Source organism: Rhinoderma darwinii, chromosome 2, assembly GCF_050947455.1.
Source record: "Rhinoderma darwinii isolate aRhiDar2 chromosome 2, aRhiDar2.hap1, whole genome shotgun sequence".
Taxonomy (NCBI): domain Eukaryota; kingdom Metazoa; phylum Chordata; class Amphibia; order Anura; family Rhinodermatidae; genus Rhinoderma; species Rhinoderma darwinii.
Window position 1 is genome coordinate 442162357 of NC_134688.1, and position 23074 is coordinate 442185430.

The 23074-nt window shown below is 42.2% G+C and overlaps 1 protein-coding gene across 2 annotated transcripts in view; it reads left to right on the plus strand.

Annotated features, from left to right (window-relative positions):
* GBE1 (1,4-alpha-glucan branching enzyme 1) overlaps positions 1–20606 on the plus strand; it is a 274968-nt gene extending 254362 nt beyond the window's left edge. For both annotated transcript variants that reach the window (XM_075854471.1, XM_075854472.1), the window contains 2 exons: positions 4761–4880; positions 17899–20606. In XM_075854471.1, coding sequence (XP_075710586.1) covers positions 4761–4880; positions 17899–17952 — 174 coding nt within the window. In that variant the 3' untranslated portion in view covers positions 17953–20606. The remainder of the gene's footprint in view (positions 1–4760; positions 4881–17898) is intronic.
* Positions 20607–23074: the final 2468 nt, after the last annotated feature.

The following is a 23074-nucleotide window of genomic DNA, read 5'->3' on the forward strand; positions in this document are numbered from 1 at the left end:
ATACAGTCAATTAGCCAGGAGACGTAAAATTATACTGTACTTTGATGCAAATGAAAGCTATTTGCGTGAACTAAATGAATGCTAACATACAGTGTATGAAAGATTAAGTATCCATACTTATTACCCGCAACTTTAGACCTGTTGTTCAGATAGCACTGGCGGATGTACATTAAAATGTAAATGCAGTTCTCCTTGACATTTCTCAACCTAAGACCTGAATCTTCTAATGAGCGTATAAGGTCATTGGAATCTGATCGTATAGGATATAGACTGTACATTAAAGTTGGTCAACCATAGACTGCAATGAAGCATATTGGTATAGCTGTTAATGACCATAATGGCAAGAACTATTATCAAGTATTAACATCTGCGTTATACAATAAAGTAACTTTTTGGCTTTTGTCCCTAAAAACTAATGTTACAATATATGCACCAACCGGCCATAATAAAATCACTGACGACGGGTAAAGTGAATAACATTGATTATCTTGTTACAATGATTGCTGACAAGGGGAGGGGTATATTTATCAGAAAGTGAAAATTCAGTTCCTGAAGTTGATGTGTTGGAAGCAGTAAAAATGGACAAGTGTAACGATCTAAGCGACTTTGAAAAGGGACAAATTGTGATGGCTAGATGACTGGGTCAGAGCACCTCCAAAACAGCAAGTCTTGTGTTGTGTTCCCGGTATGCAGGAGTTAGTAACTACCAAAAGTTGTCCAAGGAAGGACAACTGGTGAAGTGGCGACACGGTCATGGGCACCTAAGGCTCATTGATGCAGGTGGGGTGGTAAGGCTAGCCTATCTGGTCCGATCCCACAGAAGAGCTAGTGTAAAACAAAATGCTGAAAATGTTTTTGCTGGCCATGACAGAAATGTGTCAGAGCACCGTGCATCATAGCTTATTTATGGGACTGCGTGGCTGCAGACCAGTAAGAATGCCCATGCTGACTCTTCTCCATTTTCCGGAAGCACCTACGATAGGCAAGTGAGCATTAGAACTGGACCACAGACCACAATTCTGCCATTGCTTTTTCAGTTTGTTTTTTTTACAGTGTTTACTGTGTGGTAGGAATAACGTGTTAAATCTGTAGGTTTTTACAATTTCAGTGATACCAAATATGTATAGTTCCTTTATGTTTCATACTTAGTATTCCCAAGCATTATTGCCTGTCACTGAAACACTGACAGGCAATCTATTAGGCCATGCCTCCCGCTTACACCAATGGTAACCCATTGGCACCCTGCGGTCCCATTGCATGGGTGCCACTGACTGACAGAGGGAAATGTGCCTATCTACACAATGAAGGAGATGTTTAGCAGCAGTTAAAGACAGAATAGAATAAATGCCAGATCCCTTCTAAGTGCAGATGAAAATTCTGATATCAATATTGTGTTTGCTAGAAGGTGATACTTCTGCAACAATATCTTGTAAAATGTACGTTTTGTAATAAAAAGAATACATTTTGCTTTCCAGCAAAATTAGATTATTAAATGTTAGAAAGAATCTGTAAAATCAGCAGCACAATGAATCTACTGGAGAGACAACCGAGTAAGAATTTTATTCGGGATCATGAAGTCAACTTATAATTTCACTTCCTAAACATAGAAAGTGTGTACAATAAATGTGGTAAGAGGTGAAGGCGGTATAACAATTTCTAAGCTTTAATAGAATGTAACAGAATGTACTTTTGCTACTTTCTGGTTTTACATTAGCCAAGCAAGGTCATCCTATTACTATGGAATAGAGCATTGATGTATCTCTCAGCATTATATAGCAAACTCTTTTTTTTCCTAAGAAGCAAATTGCAGTTTAACTAGGCCAGTTAATAACGTACATAAACTTTAAACTATTCCTGATATTCTATGGTTCTCATTTAATTTAGTTAAAAAGCAAATTGATCTGTTTAGTATTATTTGCATTCCTTTATTGTGCAGTTTTATGCTTCATTATGCATTCCTGGCATATTATAGATCATTTTGTTTGGGTATTTTATATGTTAAATCTCTGTATAGGCAGAGTAATTTAATAAGTAATTAACCTCTTAGATAAAGCCACACGTACAGCTTTACTATTGTTTGGTAAGAGTCATTGAATTTCTGCTGTACAGTACAATGGACAGACCTCGAAAATATAATAAACTTTAACTGTAAGCCTAATGAAACTATAGAACGAGATCGATCTTTTTATGATGGTTAAAGCCATTCCAAAACCTTCAACAAATATTTGTTGTCCAATTAAAACTAATTTTAGATGATTGTCTTTACCTCAAAGTAGTGGAGCAGGACCAATAAACTGACCCACTGAAAAACAGCGCAATTACTACAATGCATGAAGATAATGTATCGGGTCAACCGGTTATTTTCAAGGTTTTGCAGCTTTCTGGAGCTTTAGTATAGGAAAATAAGTTAAAGAACACATGCCTTCTAGTTTAATCTAACCAGCCCTTTAAATTAATTACCCTATTTTTCGAACTATAAGACGCACCTGACCATAAGACGCACCCAGGTTTTAGACAACAGAAAATAGAAAAAAAAATTCTAACTTTTAATATTTTTTTTTTTTTACTCTCCTGAAAATGTATCTAACGTTTTTTTTTTTTGTTTTTTTTTTACACATTTTATTAGTTCTTAGTTAGTTTTACACATTTTATTAGGACTTGATCCAGCGGCCACTTAGTTACATGTGGAGTTACTGAAACAGCGTAACTACGCTGTTTCCCTAACTCCCATAGTAGTGAATGGCAGTTACGTAAGCAGCGCAGCAGGCGAGCTACGCTGTTTCCGTAACTACTGTTCAGTTCTATGGAAGTTGCGGAAACAGTGTAGCTATAATCAAGTGGCCGGGAGAGCACAGAAAGCTAGAACGGGGTTTAGGGGGCCCCGTTCTAGAGATATGTCATAAATTTCCTTCATAGAAAAAACCCTATAAATGTTGCGGTCGCTATTGACCACAGCATTTAACTAGTTACAGGGGTTTGCCATAAAACACATTTATCCCTTATCCACAGGATAGGGGCTACATGTGAGATCACTGGGGGTCCGACCGCTGGGACCCCCAGAGATAAGGAGAACAGGGGACCGAAAGTCACCCAAAGCGCTACATGGACTTCCGGATTCTGTGTCCGGCTTATCCGTTCCGCAGCTCCATAGAGATCAATGGAGAGCCGCTCACGCATGCGCAGAAGAATCCCATTGATCTCTATGAAGCTGCCGGACACAGAACGTGGAAGTCACAGCTTCTCATGCAGCACTCTTGGTAACTTTCGGTCCCCGTTCTCCTTATCGATCACACATGTATCCCCTATCCTGTGGATAGGGGATACATGTGTTTAATGGCACAACCCCTTTAAACTGCCAGGAACAGCGAAATTGCTGTTACTGTCCATTAGAGCAGCGTGTTAGAAGCTGACACCTGCAGTGTATGGAGCGGGCTCAGCGCGTGAGCCCGCTCCATACATCATACACACCCCCCCCGCTCCATGATGTGCCGACATGTGATGGGTCAGGAATGGGTTAAGTAATGAAGCGGTCATGGGGCCCGGCGATGCCAGGTCCCTTGACTGCGGACTATAAGACGCAGGGACTTTTTAGCAAGATTTATTCTTGCTAAAAACTGCGTCTTATAGTCAGAAAAATACGGTAAATAAAAAAAGTTTCACTCACAACTCTGTGGTTTAGTATAGGCATGTCAAACACTGCGGTTCAAGGAATCCTTGATACTCCAGATGATCGGCTCCTATTCGAGGTCCAGCAGATGTGGGAAGTCTTAAGGTATGTGCACACGACAAAGCCAAATATGTCTGAAATTACGGAGCTGTTTTGCGGCGTATTTTACGGACGTAATTGGAGCTGGTTTTCACTGGAGTCAATGAAAAACGGCTCCAATTACGTCCCAAGAAGTGTCCTGCACTTCTTTGATGCAGCCGTAATTTTACGCGCCGTCTTTTGACAGCGACGCATAAAATGACAGCTCGTCTGCACAGAACATCGTAAGACCCATTGCAAGCAATGGGCAGATGTTTGCCGACGTATTGGAGCCTTTTTTTCAGGCGTAATTCGAGGCGTAAAACGCCTCCATTACGTCTGAAAAGAGGTCGTGTGCACATACCCTGAAACCTCCCACTCCCACTGCTGTCGGTTCGTTGGTGGTGAAATTCATGAGCTATGATCTTGTGGTCTTATCAAGCAAACGAGCTTTCATATGAACGCTCATTCCCGATCATTGTCCTGTGTAAACAGCAACGATCAGCCGATAAACGAGCAAACGCTCTTTCATCCGCTGACCGTATTGTTTATGCAGCAAGAAATATTATCGTTGTCTGCAGCACATATACTTTTGTAAACAGGGACATGTGCTGCTGACATGATAGAAATGTATGGGGACAAGCATTTTCACTTCAGCAGACGACCTTCCCCAAGGTCACATACAAGCCTACTGCACCTATAGGTAAATTCGGCCCTGTATAAACTGCCATTAACACGCTCAGATTCTGCTCAGATTAGATTTTGTACCACCCCCCCCCCCCCCCCAAAAAAAAAACTTATATGCTGGGGAATTCCCCTTTAACTAGCTCACATCTTGTCATTCCCGTTCTCCTTGTCATCACCATTGCTGACAGTGAGTGTAAGTGGAAGTTCTGTTACTGAAGTATGCATGTTACATTTCTAGATTTGAGAATTTTTTGGAGTGACTGATATCAACAGATGTTTATATTTTTGTATTGTTTTGCACAAACCTTTTCCTTAATGCCCTGATTCCAAGTATATGATCGCACTGGACACTGATTCTGCAGAGTATGGAGGACATCAACGAATTAATCACAGAACAGAATTCTTTACAGAAAGCCTTTCTTTTAATAACAGACCGAATTCACTTTTGGTAAGTATGAAATAAAGCAGAGTTTTCGTATTGAAGTCATTTTTAAAGTTCACATATATAATAAGTATAATTATCTTAGAAAGACGGTCAGCGTGTATTTGTCTTGTATACTTGGCCGCTGACAGCCACTGGTGTGGGGGTGCAGGAAGAGTTAGAGCTATATTCTGTTACGCTTTATTAAAATTGATGTGTCGCCTCTTCTGAAATGTCTATTTTAGTAAATACTTGTATTCACTGTAAAATAGCAATGCTGGATAATCTTTTCTTATAACTGTGCTGTGCCGTTCCTACATTTATGAATAAATTGACAAATGGGTGTTCCCTTTTCCCTTGTCAAAGGGGCGTGTCCCTACAGTCTCGCTGTCAGCATTGATTGGACATTGTCAGTGTTGTGACACCCCCCCCCCCCATATGGTAGCACCCAGTTGTCAATTTATTCATAAATTTCTAGGTGGAATTAAAGAGGAACGGTACAGCATAGATTTTTGAGTAAAAATGCTACAGAATCGTTGTTTCATGGGAAATGCAAATGTTTAGTGACACAGATATGTCAGGAGAGGTGACAGGTCTTCTTTAATCAAATGACACAATATTTTTTGTGTTCTTTAAGGTAATATTACAGCTCACCTGTCCCCTATACTATGTTGCCCTTAAAAATGCTTTGTAGGTCACAAGCAATCATGGTTTTTACATACAAATTTCAATGCCTCAGTTTTCCCAATTAAAGTCAATTAAAAGAAATGCTGCTAAATTCCAACAGATAGTACATGTTAAAAAATAACAAATCCTGCACCACCTGCATAAGCGTAAGGCAGTAGCCTCCTTCAATGCGAATGAGTTGAATACGCCTGAAAAGAGGGCGCAAATCCTGCACCACCTGCATAAGCGTAAGGTACATATTGCATGCTTCCAGGAAACACACTTTAACCTCTTCCCGCGCTGCGCCGCAATAGTACGTCCTGCAGAGGGGTTAGTTCCCGCATCCAGACGTACTATTGCGGAGTAGTTCCCGGAGCACACTGTCCTAACGGACAGTGTCCGGGAACCGGGAGGTCAGCTGTCCCTGACCGCTGACACTCCAGCCTTGCCGGTCAGCGGACCATCGCCGCTGATTTCGGCAATTAGCCCCATAAATGCGGCGACGGATTGCCGTCGCCGCATTTAAGTGGTTTGAAGCACATCGGCAGCCCCCACGAAGTGATCGTGGGGGCTACCGATGCTTGTCGTGGCAATCGGAGGTCAGATAATGACCTCCGGGTTGCCATGTACGGAAGCCTCGGAGGAGCAGCCTCCGGCCGCTCCTCCGAGGCTTCCTGTCAGTGTGACTGTCACGTCACAATGACAGTTGGAATGCATTACACTACGTGTGTAGTGTAATGTACTCCAGCAGCGATCAAAGCTGCAAGTCTAAGTGTCCCCTAGTGGGACAAGTGAAAAAAGTAAAAAAAAGAATAAAAATGTTTTAAAAAAAAGTGTAAAAATAAAAGTTATAAGTTATATAAACAAACACTTCATTTTTTTTCCTATAATAAGTCTTTCATTATAGGAAAAAAATGAACACTTTAAAAAAAAAGTACACATATCTGATATCACCGCGTTCGTAACGACCCCAGCTATAAAACTATAATGTTATTTTTCCCGCACGATGAACACCCCAAAAAAAATCAATAAAAAACTACACCAGAATCGCTATTTTTTTGGTCACCACCCCTCCCAAAATAGAGAATAAAAAGTGATCAAAAAGTCGCATGTACCCGAAAATAATACCGATAAAAACTACAAACCGTCCCGCAAAAAACAAGCCCTTACACCGCTTTTTTTACTTGAAAATAAAAAAGTTACGGCTCTCAGAATATTGTGACACAGAAAATAAATTATTTTATAAAAAAGTGATTTTATTGCGCAAACGCTGCAAAACATAAAAAAAAACTATATACATATGGTATCGCCGTAATCGTACCGACCTGCAGAATAAAATATAATGGTCATTTATAGTGCACGGTGAACGCCGCAAAAAAGAAACTAAAAAACATTGTCAGAATTGCTTGTTTTTGGTCATCCGGCTTGCAAAAAAATGTAATAAAAAGTGATCAAAAAAATCACATGTACACCAAAATGGTACCAATGAAAAGTGCAGATTGTCCCGCAACAAATAAGCCCTCACACAGCTCCGGTAGTGAAAAAATAAAGAAGTTCTGGCTCCCAGGAATATGGCGATGCAAAATGTGCAGAGCGTTCTAAAAGCGGATAACATCCGACACCATTTTCAGTGCGACACCGGCCACACATCTATGAATTATTATTTATTTACCGCATTTTTATACCCTCTTATTATGCCCTGATGTTCTCCGCACAGATTACATATGCCCCCACATTATAAACTGAAATACCAGCGAAACCCAAAACAGAAAAACTACCAAGCAAAATCTGCGCTCCAAAGGCAAAATGGCGCTCCCTCCATTCTGAGCCTTGCAGCATCCTCAAACAGCAGTTTGCGCCCACATATATGGCATCACCATACCCGGGAGAACCCGCTTAACGTTTTATGAGGTATTTGTCTTCAGTGGCACAAACTGGGCACAACATATTATGCACTAAAATGGCACATCAGTGCAAAATTGTAATATTCACACCATCCGCTGTGCATTAACCCCTTTGAGCACTATGACTTAATAGCACGTCATGGTGCGGGGGTGATGTATGGAGCGGGCTCACATGCTGAGCCCGCTCCATACGCTGCGGGCGTCGGCTGTGTATTAGAGCTGACACCCAGGACTAAGGGACAGGAACAGCGATCGTGCGGTTACAGAAGCCTGTAAAAATAACAATATACTGCAATACATTAGTATCGCAGCATATTGTACCCGCGATCCAATGATCGCTGGTACAAGTCCCCTAAGGGGACTAATAAAATGTGTAGAAGAATTCAAGTTATTAGTAGTGAGAAAGAAAAAAAAGTTACAAAAAAAAACCTTTTCCCATTTTTCTTCAAAAGTAATGTAAAAAAAATAAACAGAATTGATATCGCTACGTCCGTACAAGGCCGAACTATTACAATATGCCATTATTTAACTCGCACGGTGAACACCGTAAAAAACGTAAATAATTTAAACCGCCCAAATCGCTGTAGTTTTCGTTTTTACTGCACGGCGAAAGCTGTAAAAACGAAAACCCCAAAAAATGGAATCAGATTTTTTTTCCTATATTACTATATTTTCCTATTTTTTTTCAGTTTCCCAGTACTTTTTATTTCACTTTAAATGTTATCAATAGAAACTACAATTCCTCCCGCAAGAAATAATGCCTCACACTACTCTACTGACGGAAAAAGAAAAAAGTTATGGCTCTTGGAAGGCGGGTAGTGAAAAACTAAAATAAGAAAGCAAAAAATGGATCAGTCCTAAAAGGGTTAATTCATTTCTAATGAAAAAAAATGTATGACCCCATGTGGGGTATTTCTGTACTCGGGAGAAATTGCTTTATTAAAATTGGTTGTTTATTTCTCCTTTATCCCTTGTGAAAATGAGAAAATTCAACATTTTAGTGGAAAAAAATGGTGATATTAATTTTCTCCGCCTAATTCTAATAAATTCTGCAAAAGACCCGTGGAGTCTATATTCTCACTATACCCCTAGAAAAATTCCTTGAGGGGTGTTTTCCAAAATGGGGTAACTTGGGGGGCTTCCACTGTTTTGGTCTCTCCAGGGCGTTGCAAAGGCGGCATGGCACCGAAAAACAATCCATCAAAATCCGTGCTCCAAAATCCAAATGGCGCTACTTCCCTTCTGAGCGCTGCCATGGGTCTAATCAGCAGTTTATTACCACATATGGGGTATTGCCGTAATCAGGAGAAAATGCTTTACAAATGTTGTGGTTCTTTTTTTCCTTCATTCCTTGTAAAAATGTAAAATTTCTATGCTTTTTCAGAAAAAAAGTTGATTTTCATTTTCACTGCCTAATTCCACTAAATTCTGCAAAAAACCTGTGTGGTCAAAATGCTAACTATACCCCTAGATAAATTCCTTGAGAGGTGTCGTTTCCAAAATGTCACTTTTGGAGGGTTTCCGCTGTTTTGGTCCCTCCAGGGCGTTGCAAACGCGACATGGAACCGAAAACCAATCCACCAAAATCCAAATGGCGCTCCTTCCCTTCTGAGCCTTGCTGTGGGTCCAATCAGCAGTTTATTACCACATATGGGATATTACCGTAATCGGGAAACATTGCTTTACATATGTTGGGGTGCATTTTCTTTATTATTTCTTGTAAATATTAAAAATTTCTATGTTTTTTCAGAAAAAAGTAGATTTTCATTTTTACAGACTAATTCTAATAAATTTAGCGAAAAACCTGTGTGGTCAAAATGCTAACTATACACCTAGATAAATTCCTTGAGGGGTGTAGTTTCCATAATGGGGTAACTTTTGGGCTGTTTCCACTGTTTTGGCACCACAAGACCTCTTCAAACCTGACAAGGTGCCTAAAATATATTCTAAAAAAAAAAGGAGGCCCAAAATCCACTAGGTGCTCCTTTGCTTCTGAGGCCGGTGCTTCAGTCCATTATCACACTAGGGCCACATGTGGGATATTTATAAAAACAGAATCTGGGCAATAAATATTGAGTTGCATTTCTCTGGTAAAACCTTCTGTGTTACAAAAAAAAAATGTATTAGAAATTTATTTCTGCAAAAAAAATAAAATTTGTAAATTTCACCTCTACTTTGCTTTAATTCCTGTGAAACGCCTAAAGGGTTAAAACACTTTGTGAATGCTGATTCGAATACCTTGAGGGGTGCAGTTTTCAAAATGGGGTGACTTCTGGGGATTTTCTAATATATAAGGCCCTCAAAGCCACCTCAGACTGAACAGGTCCCTGAAAAAATAGCCTTTTGAAATTTTCTTTAAAATATGAGAAATTGCTTCTAAAGTTCTAAGCCTTGTAATGTCCTAGAAAAATAAAAGGACGTTCAAAAAACGATGCAAACATAAAGTAGACATATGGGAAATGTTAACTAGTAACTATTTTGTGTGGTATTACTAGCTGTTTTACAAGCAGTTTTTTTTAAATTTAGAAAAATGCTAATTTTTGCTATTTTTTTTCTAAATTGTGGTGTTTTTCAGAAATAAATACCAAAATTATCGACAACATTTTTTCACTGACATAAAGTACATCATGTCACGAGAAAACAGTCTCAGAATCGCTTGGATAGGTAAAAGCATTCCAACGTTATTACCACATAAAGTAACACATGTCAGATTTGAAAAAATCGGCTGGTTCCTGAAGGCCAAAACAGGCTGGGTCCTGAAGGGGTTAAGGAAGGTCACTCCCCTACTATTAGACATAAATTTTACACACACTGGCATTTTAGTAATCATTCCCTTTCAAGATCCGGTGGAGTAGCCATAGCTCTTCATAAATCCCTCACTCATCAGGTTGTCAATGTTGTCACTGACTCTGATGCTCGATATATAATCTTAGTACTAAATATCGGTGGGCGTGAGTTCACTGTGATTAATGCCTATGCCCCTAATATCGGCCAGGTCCCTTTCCTCCTTCATCTCACAGACATTGCCCTTCCGGTTGTACGGGGGACTGTGATGTTATGCGGAGACTTTAATCTCAATTTAGATCCAACACTGGATAATTCTATTGGTCGTTCCAGTATTGTATATGGTGCTCTCAAACGGATGAAACGCACTCTTGCACAGCTTCAACTCTGATGCTTGGCATCTACAACACCCTTCTGATAGAGATTATAGTTTTTACTCTCATCCGCATGACACCTACAGTTGCTTGGACTACATCCTACTTCAACACCATGCCCTCCCATTGGCCGATTCCACGTCCATTGGTAACATATTATGGTCTGATCATGCCCCTGTGTAGTGTACCCTACACCTTCCTTTCCTCACTAAAGGTCCCTGGTCCTGGAAGCTTAATGAGTCCCTTCTTCTTGATGGGGTTTTCAGTGCTGAACTGTTGCAAACAGTGGAGCACTTCACATCCGATCACGCTCATGATACCACATCTCCGATGATGCAGTGGGAGGCCCTTAAATGTGTGCTCCGAGGTGTTCATGGAGCACGCCTTAAAAGAGAAAGGGCACATTCCTTGAAACTTGCTCTCCAAAAAATTAGTTCCCTGGGACTGGCTCACAAGCGTGCGCTTTCTCTTCCACTCTTATGGGAGTTACAGAGTTGCCGACAAGATGCCCGTCGTCTGTTAGACTTGGCTCAAAAACGGAGCAAGTTTTATGAATTTGGTAACAAAAGTGGAAGCATGTTAGACAGAGCTTTAAAGGCTCAATTGGCCCAATACCATATACCCGGTATTAAATCTTCCTCTGGCCATGTGGTCCATACGACCCCTGAGATTGCGGACTGTTTTCAAACATTTTATTCTGACCTCTATAACCTTAGGCCCGCCACTGACTCTTCACTTCTGGATCGGGCCTCTTTCCCTTCTCCTTTCACACCTTTGTCCAGGGAAATGTCGGAGGAGACTTTACCTCATCGGAGAGCCTTGCTGTTATAAAGGACCTCCCAGGAGGAAAGAGTCCCGGGCCGGATGGATATACTGCCAAGTTTTAGAAATCATTGATTGACTCTTTAACGCCACTTCTGCTCCAGGCCTTTAATTTGATCTCACCTGATGTCTTGTTTCCCCCTGTCTCCACCTTGGCCCATGTAACGGTTATCCCTAAACCGGGTAAAGATCCCCAGCTCTGCCCCAGTTATCGCCCCATCTCCTTGCTCAACGTCAACCTAAAAATGTATGCCAAGTTGTTAGCTAACAGGTTGAATAAACATCTCTCTAAATTAGTCCACTCAGATCAGGTGGGGTTTGTGCCGGGTTGGGAGGTGCGCGATAATACTCTTAAAACCTTTGATATTATCCACCATGCCCATACTCGCCACATCCCCCTCGTAATCCTGTCCCTAGATGCCGAAAAGGCGTTTGACAGGATATCCTTGCCTGCCATTCACCAAACTCTTCAACATATAGGACTGGGACCTTCCCTTATGAGTAAAATCATGACCCTCTATCATTCTCCATGCTCCCAATTGAAAGTAAGCGGCTCCCTTTCTGCTCCATTTGCTATTCATAATGGGACCAGACAGGGTTGCCCTCTATCCCGATTGTTGTATGTCCTCGTTATGGAACATCTTATGGCCTCCATTCGGAACAGCGCGGATATTAAGGGCATTCTCATAGGTGGGACTGAATATAAGTTCTCTGCCTTTGCTGATGACCTATTGGTTTATCTCACGGACCCGCATGTATCACTTCCCTCGTTGATGTCCGAGCTGTCCCGATTAGGAATATGGTCCAATTTTTAGATTAACTTCTCCAAGTCTGAGGCGTGGAATGTATCCCTTCCAATCTCGACACTGTCGCTCCTCAAAAATAATTTCCCCTTCTCCTGGCCTGCTAGAGGTATAAAATATTTGGGTGCCCGTATAAGCTCTGATCTCTCCCAACTGTTCACCAATAACTTTGTCCCTTTACTAGCCAAATTTCGCACAGACCTCGCCTCTTGGAATATAAAGGAATTCTCCTGGTTTGGCCGTATTAATATTATTAAGATGTCACTTCTCCCCAGACTGCTCTACCTCCTGTAGACAATCCCTATCTCCATCCCATCCCCTTATTGGCTACGTATCCAACAATGTTTTGGTTCCTTCATATGGCCAGCGGGTCGTCCCCGTTTGAGTGGGGCGATTCTAACTCGTTCCAGGGGTGCAGGTGGGGTTGGTCTGCCGAACTGTCGCCTTTACTATTTGGCTTCAACTCGTGTCCTAGACTTTTTTTCACAATCATGATTCTAAACTCTGGGTCAGTTTAGCCCAACAGCTTTGTACTCGTACTCTTTCTACTCTGCCTGGGAATAGACCGACTTCCGCCTCCTTTGTCGTTTTACATACCCTCTTGGCTCTGCGGTCCTCTGGGGTGATGGGCTCACTCGTTGACCCATTGGGTCCTTTGACCCCTGTCACTGACAACCCTGCCCTTCCACCAACCCCAGGTACTTTAATCTGGTTCTCTGCCTTTGCCACGTCACATATTTGCATACACCCAGTTAAAACATTTTTAAAGTGTCACTAAGCGTTGGGCTCATCTTCACCGGCCGCTCACTGACTTCGAGCGGTTATGTATTTCCACCCGGTCCCCTGCACGCGCCATCTCTACACTCTATAAACTACTCCTATCCCAGTGATCCCCTCATCTCCCATCCTTCTGTAGGGCCTGGGAGACAGAATTGGGCATGACATTCTCTGACGCACAATGGAGATGGTGTTTCTACCTTTCCCAGAAGGCCTCAATACCATCCGAGCTCAGGAAACTAGCTACAAAATTATTTCTAGGTGGTATCGAGTTCCCACTGCCTTGCACAAATGGTACCCGTCTGTACCTGACACGTATTGGCCGTGTGAGGCGTCGGGGGCTTCCATGTCTCACATTTGGTGGAGTTGCCCTAATTTGCGGCGTTTTTGGGAGGCGGTTCTTAAAATTATATTGGAAGTTACTGGGGTCTCGGTCCCTAATTCTCCTGAGGCGGTCCTTTTATTCATGTTCCCTATGCGGCTGCCTATTTACAAATGTTTCCTAATTAGACATCTCCTCCAAGCCGCCAAATCGGTTATCCCTCGTAGGTGGAAAACGGCAGTCCCTCCACTGTTGGATAAGTGGTTTCAGGAGGTCGCTTTGATACAGCGAATGGAGCACCTTCTGGCTCATTCCCCGGCTGCTTCTATATGGTACAAGGACACTTGGTCTCACTGGCTTAAGTTCCTCTCTTCTTCCACCTATCGCACTGCAGTGACCTGATATATTCATCAATTTTTACTCGCTCCAGGGACGCAGGTGGGTTTGGTCTGCCGGACTGTCGTCTTTATTATTTGGCGTCGACACATGCTCGTGTCCTTGACTTTTTTCATAATCCGAATTCTAAACTCTGGGTTTGTTTAGCCCAACAACTCTGTACTTGTACCCCATCTACTCTGCCATGGACCCTGCCTATGAATATTGTCTTCCATACCCTCTTAGCACTGTGGTCCTCTGGGATAGGGGGTTCACTCGTTGACCCACTGGGTCCATTGACCCCTATTACTGACAGCGTTGTCTTTCCTTCTGGGGAGGCGCATCTCTCTTTCCTGGGTAGGTCTTCCGCCAACCCCATGTACTTCACTCAGGTTCTATCTGATTCCTCTCTACTCCCATTAGCCACTATCTGCCCAGCTGATACGCCTTCACCACGTCACATATTTGAATACTCCCAGTTAAAACATTTTTATAGTGTTACTAAGCGCCTGGCTCACATTCACCGGCCGCTTACTGGCTTCGAGCGTTTTTGTGTTTCCACTCTGTCCCGTACACACGCCATCTCCACACTCTATAAACTACTCTTCTCCCAGCGATCCTCTCATCTCCCATCCTTCTGCAAGGCTTGGGAGACAGAATTGAACACGACATTCTCTGACCTACAATGGAGATTTTGTTTCTCCCTTTCCCAGTAAGCCTCGATAGCCGTAGGAGCTCAGGAAACTAGCTACAAAATTATCTCTAGGTGGTATCGGGTCCCCACTGCCTTGCATAAATGGTTCCCGTCTGTATCTGACACGTTTTGGTGCTGTGGGGTGACGGGGGGACCTATGTCTCATATTTGGTAGAGTTGCCCCTCCTTGCTTAGTTTTTGGGAGGCAGTTCTTAAAATTATATTGGAAGTTACTGGGTTCTCGGTCCCTAGTTCTCCCGATGAGGCCCTTTTTATTTATGTTCCCTATGCCACTACCCATTTACAAACGCTCCCTAATTAGACACCTTCTCCAAGCTGCCAAATCTGTTATCCCCCGCTGGTGGAAAATGGCAGACCCTCCACTGTTAGGCCTTATTCACACGACAGGGTCCGAGTGTCGGCCGATAAAAACGGCCGTTTTAGGCTGTTTTTCCTGGCCGTTTTGCATCAGTTTTGCATCCGTTCCGGGCTGTGTTTGCCGTTTTTAACGGCCGATTTTGACCCGTTTTGCATCTGTTTTTTTCCCTGTCCGTTTTAAAATCGGATGAAACTTATTTAAATTTGTTGCCACACCTCTCCCTATGTAGATAATGCCACACACAGCCCTCTGTAGAAAATGCCACAGCCCTCCTGGTATGTAATGCCACTCAGCCCCCTGTAGGTAATGCCATACAGCCCTCTGCAGGTAATGCCACACAGCCCTCTGCAGGTAATGCCACACAGCCCCCTGCAGGTAATGCCAGCCAGCCCCCTGCAGGTAATGCCAGCCAGCCCCCTGCAGGTAATGCCACCCAGCCCCCTGTATGTAATGCCACCCAGCCCCCTGTATGTAATGCCACCCAGCCCCCTGTATGTAATGCCACCCAGCCCCCTGTATGTAATGCCACCCAGCCCCCTGCAGTTAATACCACCCAGCCCCCTGCTGGTAATGCCACCCAGCCCCCTGTATGTAATGCCACCCAGCCCCCTGTATGTAATGCCACCCAGCCCCCTGTATGTAATGCCACCCAGCCCCCTGCAGGTAATGCCACCCAGCCCCCTGCAGGTAATGCCACCCAGCCAGCTGCAGGTAATTCCACCAAGCCCCCTGTAGGTTGCACCCCCCCCCCTTCCAGGAGAAGTCACTGACTTCAATGTCCATATATGGACAGTGTAGTCACTCACTTCTCCTGGAGCGGACTCCCCAGCCACAGGGTCGGGGATTCTGCTTCAAAAGAGAGTGACATCTGTGTCCATATATAGACAGTGTAGACACTCACTTCTCCTGTAGCGGGATTCCGACTCCTACAGGGAGCAAAAAAAGACCCTCCTCCTCACATGCACCCTGCACTGTGAGGAGAAGGAGAGAGAGCGTGAGCAACGGAATACACGGCCATCACTCTGGACACATTCCGCTGATGGCCGTGTATTACCCGGCCCCATAGACTTCTATGGCAGCCGGGCGACCGTGTAAACGGCCGAAAATAGGGCATGTCCCATTTTTTGACGGCCAGGTTTCCCAGTCCATCAAAAAATCGGTTGTGTGAATAGCCCCATTATTGGTCTATTGATCCTATTGCGGCCGTGTGACGGCCGTTTTATGAATGGCCGTCACAGGGCCGGGAAACCTTGTCGTGTGAATAAGGGCTTAGATGAGTGGTTTCAGGAGGTTGCTTTAATACAGCGAATGGAGCACCTTCTGGCTCATTCCTCGAATGCTTCTATAAGATACAAGGACACTTGGTCCACTTCTTCCACCTACCATACTGCAGTGACTTGAGACACAATACCCGTCCTCTCCCATGAGACTTCATCTGAGCGGGGCCTACATACGGGTGAGTGGGGGTTTGTTTGCTCCTATCACGTCTCTGCCAGGTGCATAGCTGCTTCTTCTTCACCCATGGTAATCCGGAACCGGAGTCCAGGTTCACCACAAACTCCCCTTGTCTCTCCTTTGCCCTTGTTTGTTTCCCATTTTATATTTTCCTTCCCTACTTGTTTCTATTTTGAGTGGTCATTTGCTTCCTGTGATTGTGCTTACCTACCATTTCTACTGCATTTTAGGATGTATAGGAGGCTGAATTTTGTATTTTTGTTTTCTTTTTCAAGCCATGCTCCTTGCCATTATGCTTACTCAGACTGTCGTCGTATTTTGTGCTTCTTATAGGTTGTGATGTTCATCCTCCTGTTTGGGCTGTGCCCTTAGTTGTCATGTTCTTCTTATTATCGGGACACATCTGCCCCAACTGTGGTTGTATTTGTTTTTTATTAAAACCAATAAAAATTTTGAATATGAAAAAAAATAACACATTTACACACTGCAGAAAAAAAAATGTACACAGTTATTTAGGCTTCATGCGGCTCGGTTTACAAATACCTCAAATTTCAACCTTGTCAAAACAAAGGGTCAAAATTAGCTTGATGTGGTTTTTAGTTGCAGATTTCGTTACAGATTCACTGTGGATTTTTACCCGACACATCTGTCCGGTGTGAACATAGCCTTACATGAAACATTTGGGCGGATTTGTTTATTTTAACATACAAAATGAAGCTGAAAAAATTAGGAGTTTATGGTATATATGTGGCCACCTAGTGGTTGTGATGTGTATTGCTGCCTGTCGAGGGTCCTGCTAGCATGTGACAATAATGTATTGAATTTGTATAGTATCGTCCTTAAAGGGGTTGTCCACTACCGGACGACTGATGACCTATCCACCAGATAAGTCGTCAGTATATGACAGTGGGGGTCTGACATCCGGCTTCCTCTGGTTACCGGACGTCCATGCAGGAAGCAGATGGCTCCGGTCACGGAATAGTGGCCGAGCTGCGGTAGTGCAGCTCTGCTCCTGTTCAAGTGTATAGGAGCAGACCTGCAGTTCTGCAGCACGGTTGCTATGCAATGTACAGAGTGAACTGCTTCAGACTCCGTACAATGTATACTGTGCAATGACATCCGGTGCCCACAGGCAGCCTGAACGGTACGGGGTCTGGGTTTCGGACCCCCACAGATCATATACTGATGACTATGACCTATCCAGTGGATAGGTCATCAGTTGTCCGGAAGTGGACAACCCCTTTAAATAAATTTGTGGAAATGTATGGGTGGAAACATCTGTAACTTGCAGAACATTTTGTATATTTCTCTTGAAAAGATTATATGGGTTTTTTTGTTATTTTTTATAAATGAAAAGACATTTCAGACACCATGTTATTGTACTCAACTCGTTTGTTGCGCCGAAACGGTTTTCAGCAGCTAAAGAATTCTACTAGACGTGAATGTACTGGACCTTCAAGTGTTATTGATGAAAACACGCTGTAGAAGAGATTTTACTGGTTGCAAATGACTTGCTGCACTCTAGTGGTTAACATTTAGCACTTCACTTAACATTCTCCGGGCTGCACGTTGCTTGTTATGCTGATGTAGTTACACAAAGAGGATTTCATAGTATTTGTAAAGACTGTCTCTGCTGACAACACATTTGATTTACTTTTTTTCTCTCCCGAATTGTTTTCCTATATTTCAGATTTACATTCCATGCAGAGTGGCACTTGTTCTTCGTAGTGTTGACAACTATTAAGGACTGAAGATGCGTCATTATCTCTGGTGGTCTTGAAGTAGAACAATTCTCACGATATGTAGTGTCCTAAAATGTGCTCAAGGTTATTCACAATCGTCTATATACATTTTCTGTTGGTTTGCATTACTTTTTGCTTTTCTTATAAGGTACTATTAAACATTGTTAAAAAATAATCTAAGATGCTGCTTTTGATGACTGTATTCCAGAATATTCTCTCCGTTCTGTAGCATGTATTATGTGTCCTTTGCAAAAGCATTATGAATAATCTGTTGGAAATTATTAGTCCTAGATCAAAAGTGCCTCATTGTCCACAGCAGTCAGACAAAGTTGATAACATGGAAAAATTAGACCAAGGTTGTGGTTGCAGTGAGTCATCTTTTTGATAAGAGGCCCAACATTCATCCCAAAACATGAGACCGTGACACAACCCATTACAAGGCTCACCACAGAAAATAGAAACCTCTAGATTGATCGTCACTATGTAAATATACATTGGGGCAGATTTACTAATTTGATTGCGCCTAGCAAATGGGACTCATTTCTGGTGCATAATGTCGCATTAAGTTTTAAGTATTTTCAGGAGTTTCTAGCAAAGGGGGCAAAAAAGGACGTGGTCGTAAACTGAGCCAACCAAGAGATGGTATAAGGAAGAGGAAAGTGTAGCAAGCCTGGTCTAAGTGTACACTGTAAAAGTAAATCTCACCTATTGTGTACAAATGGTTTGTGGTTTGACATGTAATAAATGAGCTGCGTTATTGCGACGCTCCTTTCTTTTCCCAGATTAGTGAATCTTAAAGAAGTTTTCCGACAAAATGACAATAACCCCCTAAGGCTGGGGCTACACCTCAACGTAAGCCTTCCGACATCACAGCAGCCAGGGGGGTCATAGAGAATCATTGCATCACACTAAAATAGGCAATATAATGTACGTGCATGTGACTGCGACCCGACAATTTCAAAAAGTTGCTACTAACAGCATCTTTTGGTGGTTGTCTCAAAATAGACCCACAGAAATCCCCATAGAAATGAATGAAATCCTATTACTCGGATGTCCTGTTATGTCATGTGACTGTTAACAACTAAATTTTATTACTCAAGTCAATGTTCGACTTCAAAAGTAGTAATAAAAGTTGCATATACTTTAATGCATTGTTTGTAGCGCGATTTCATTTTACAGCTGTCGCACGTTGACCTGCCGTGTAGACCCATCCTAAAGTTTCACCCCCATAGACTAATAATACATTTTGTCAAATACCTACAGTACTATTCCAACTTCCTATTCCCGCCACTGGCCTCTTTGGATCACCGCTGCTCTGGTGTTTACCAAGTGGTTCTATGACATGTTGTCCGTAATGACGTCATGTCACGTGACTACAGTAGCCAATTGTTTCGGGCCATGTCCGTTTTGTACCGCAGTCACCTGACATGACGTTATTGTGGACGACCCGCCAAATCGCTCTTTCCATTGGGAATAGGTGAGATACTGCATAATTTCTGGCTACATATAATGCAGCAAACATGTGGAAGGTTATGTTCACACGCAGAGTCATGGCTGAAAATTACGGCGCTGTTTTCAGACAAAACAGCCTCTGATTGTCAGCTGTTTTTGAAGCTGAAAACGTTTTGAAGCTTTTTTTTTCTAGACATTTTTGAAGCTGTTTGTAATGATACAATGAAAAACCGCTCCAAAAACGGCTCAAGAAGTGACATGCTCCTTCTTTTTACGCGCCGTTTATTTACCTGTGGGTTTTTAAAACGGAGGTGTAAAAGCCGCCCCGTCTGAACGAAATGCCGTTTTTCTCATTAAGTTTAATGGGCAGATTTTTGTAGGCATTTAGCTACCGTTTTTTCAGGCGTATTTTGTGGCGTTTACGCCCTGAAATAAGCCTGAATACTCTGCATGTGAACATACCCTTAGCGTTTACTCTGGCAGAGATTAATAATGTTAAGGTTCTAAGATAAGCAGATATCTAGATTTTCTTTGTTTGACTAAATGTTTTTCTTTTTAAAGTGTAGCTAAATATTTGACAAACTTCTGACATGTCATAGTGACATGTCAGAAGTTTGGATTGGTGGGGGTTCGAGCACTGAGACCCCCACCAATCGCTAGAACGAAGCAGCTGAAGCGCTCGTGTGAGCGCTCAGCCGCTTCGTTTCTGTTCGGCTTTTTCTATGAGTATGGGCTCATAGACTTTCTCTTGAGTCTGTACACCGATACATTTATTTCCGGAAAAAGCCGAAAAGACACGAGCGCTTCAGCTGCTTCGTATTAGTTATTGGTGGGGATCTCAGTGCTCAGACCCCCACCAATCCAATCTTCTGACATGTCACTATTACATGTCAGAAGTTTGTTGAATGTTTAGCTACACTTTAAATGTGCTTCTATTTTTGTACAATGTAATGTAATTTGCCTGTTTTTCACTAAATATTACGTGCTTTGTAATAGTTTTTAGGGTAGTTTTTGGTCCTCAATATTTCAATTGTCATCACTATACACCGTAGTATGTTTTAAATCAGTGGAACAGTTAGTAACGCTGTATTCACTGTCTTTGGGTGCTTAGAACATACAATGTAATATAAATCCAATGCAATAAAAAAAACATGAGTAATCCTTATAGAGAATTGTCTACGAAAATAAAAAATACTTAGAAGTATCCATCGTGTTATATTGTGTGAAGCCTTTTAATCTGTCCTTTCTCTTAATCTAATATGCATGGAACAGATGTTGGACTTCCAAAAATGTCAACCATGAATGGCTTCCATTACAGTGCCCATATGTCAAACAGCCTTCCACAGATGCCAAATATTAAATAAATCTTGCTTCTAGTCTAGAGTTTGTACAGAGATGTAATGCAGCCATGTGCATGAAGCCTTATGCTGAGTTACCTTCCCCTATTAACTCTGCCCCATCTCTCCTACTGTTCTGCTTTGTCGGTCTACACCATGGGTTTTGGAATTATATTAATTCAAAGTCTGAATTAACAGTGCTTTAGATTCTTTCACAGGTAGAAGCTGAGGTACATGGGAGAATAATGACAAATGGAAAGTTTTGTGTTTTTTTTTTTTTATTGTGAAAATCTAATTATCAGTATGCTGCATATGTATATACTCTAAGTACAGTGAAATTCCAGTAATCCGGCATCTGGATAATCCGGAAATTCTGATTATGGCAACTGTTCGCAGCCTAAGGCCCCATGCACACGACAGTAAAAATTGTCCGTAATTGCGGTCTGCTATTACGGACCCATTCAGTTCTATTGTCCACGGATACCTTTCCTTTTATTTACGGGACGGTGTCTGGGCCGTAGAAGTGTACCGCAAAAGATAGGACATGTCCTATGTTTTGCTTTTTACGGGCTGTGCTCCCAAAAATTTAGAAAAATGCGGATGGCTGTCCGCTGCCGGCCGTGCCCGCAATAGCGGTTCGTGATTAAGGGCACAGCCGTGTAGATGGGGCCTTAAACTGCATGAAAATTCTGGATTTTTTTAAAGAAAAGAACCAGAAAACTGAGCAAACTAGACTACTTACAAAACACAGTCCTAACAGAATGTTCGGTTTCAACATTTTATCTTGGGCCAAGACCTTTATAAGTAAATTTTAAATATTTTGTTTCTATGATGGTCACATAATCCAGCACCGATCAGGTTCCATTTATGGCAGAATTTTACAGGATTTTGTGGCTTATAATATATGTAGGAGTTTTTAACGGACATTGGAAGCTTTATCCTCTTCTTTAACGTCCACGTAATTTAAAAATTAGGCAAATCTATTTGTAAACATTGGCATTGTGGGTTTTATAAATACCAGAAACTTTAGGTCCATTTATAGCTCTACAAAAACAATTAAAACATATTTCCATTTACATGATCACAGAGCAACTTACATGATGGTTTACATCTCTCCTCCAGCTGTGATATCAAAAGCTACACAAGATATTTAGGAATATATTAATATAATTAACATGCACTTTGTTGTCGATAAATTAAGATTCCAGTCAGCAGACACTGAATGGGTATGCAAAGTGAAAATGGCAGGAAAAGAGAAACATATGTTCATATAATTCATCCCACTAATTATATAGGGTGAAGCCGATGGATCTCAGCTATAAGCCCGATCACATACTGGCGTATAAATTGTTTGGTTTCATGCCAGTATACCTTCATGGACTGCTTACCCAACGACATCTTCTAGGAATATAAATCAACCTGTGAAACAGAAAAATTTCTATTATGTCACATGTCTGTCTATCTTCTGCATCGATCATCCCATATGTCTGTATCTTTCTATCAATTATTTCATGTCTAATCTCATCTCTCTATCTCTTATCTATTAATCTCATGTGGATCTGTCTCGAATCCATTTTTTTTTTATCTATGTGTGTAAGGACACCCCATGCAATTTCTTAGATTTTTTTTTTTTCTTTAGCATATGTAGATATAACAATATTTACCTCTTATTCAAAAAAGTATATAAAGAAAAAAAGTGAGGTAATTGAACAAAAACAATAATATAACGTCTACTCTGCAATCATTTATTAAGTTCACAGATATGCCATTTCTCAAAAGCTTAAGGCTCAATACATGATATTCCCTCTTTGGCTGAAACAGCCTCGAATGTGCATTTTTTTATAAGGGTGGTGTCACATACAGCATATTTTTTTTGCAGAAATTGTGTGGTGTACCCAATTATGCAGTGGTCAGTATCAATAAAAAGTGGTCCAAGGAAGGACAACTGGTGAATCGGCGACTGGATCATGGGTACCCAGGGCTTATTGATGTGCATGGGGAGGGAAGGCTAGTCTATTTGGTTCGATCCCACAGAAGAGCTACTGTAGCACAAGCATGGCCGGCCTTTGTTATGTTCGACCAGGGCGCCAGCGGGTGTGTGCATCCCCGTGCCGTTGCAACTACCAGCGGGTCAGGTGCCACTCGCTTACTGCACCCAAGGCCGGCCTTAGGCAGTCGCCTTTCCGCCCGGGCGCTTCTTCACTTAGTGGCCGTCGCTACCGCTGTAGCAGCCATAGCGGCTGCTAGCGGTGACACCGAGCATGAGGGCGGTGGTGCCGCTAGCAGCCGCTACTATAGTATCTCCCTGCTATAGTATCTCCCTGCTCTGCTATCT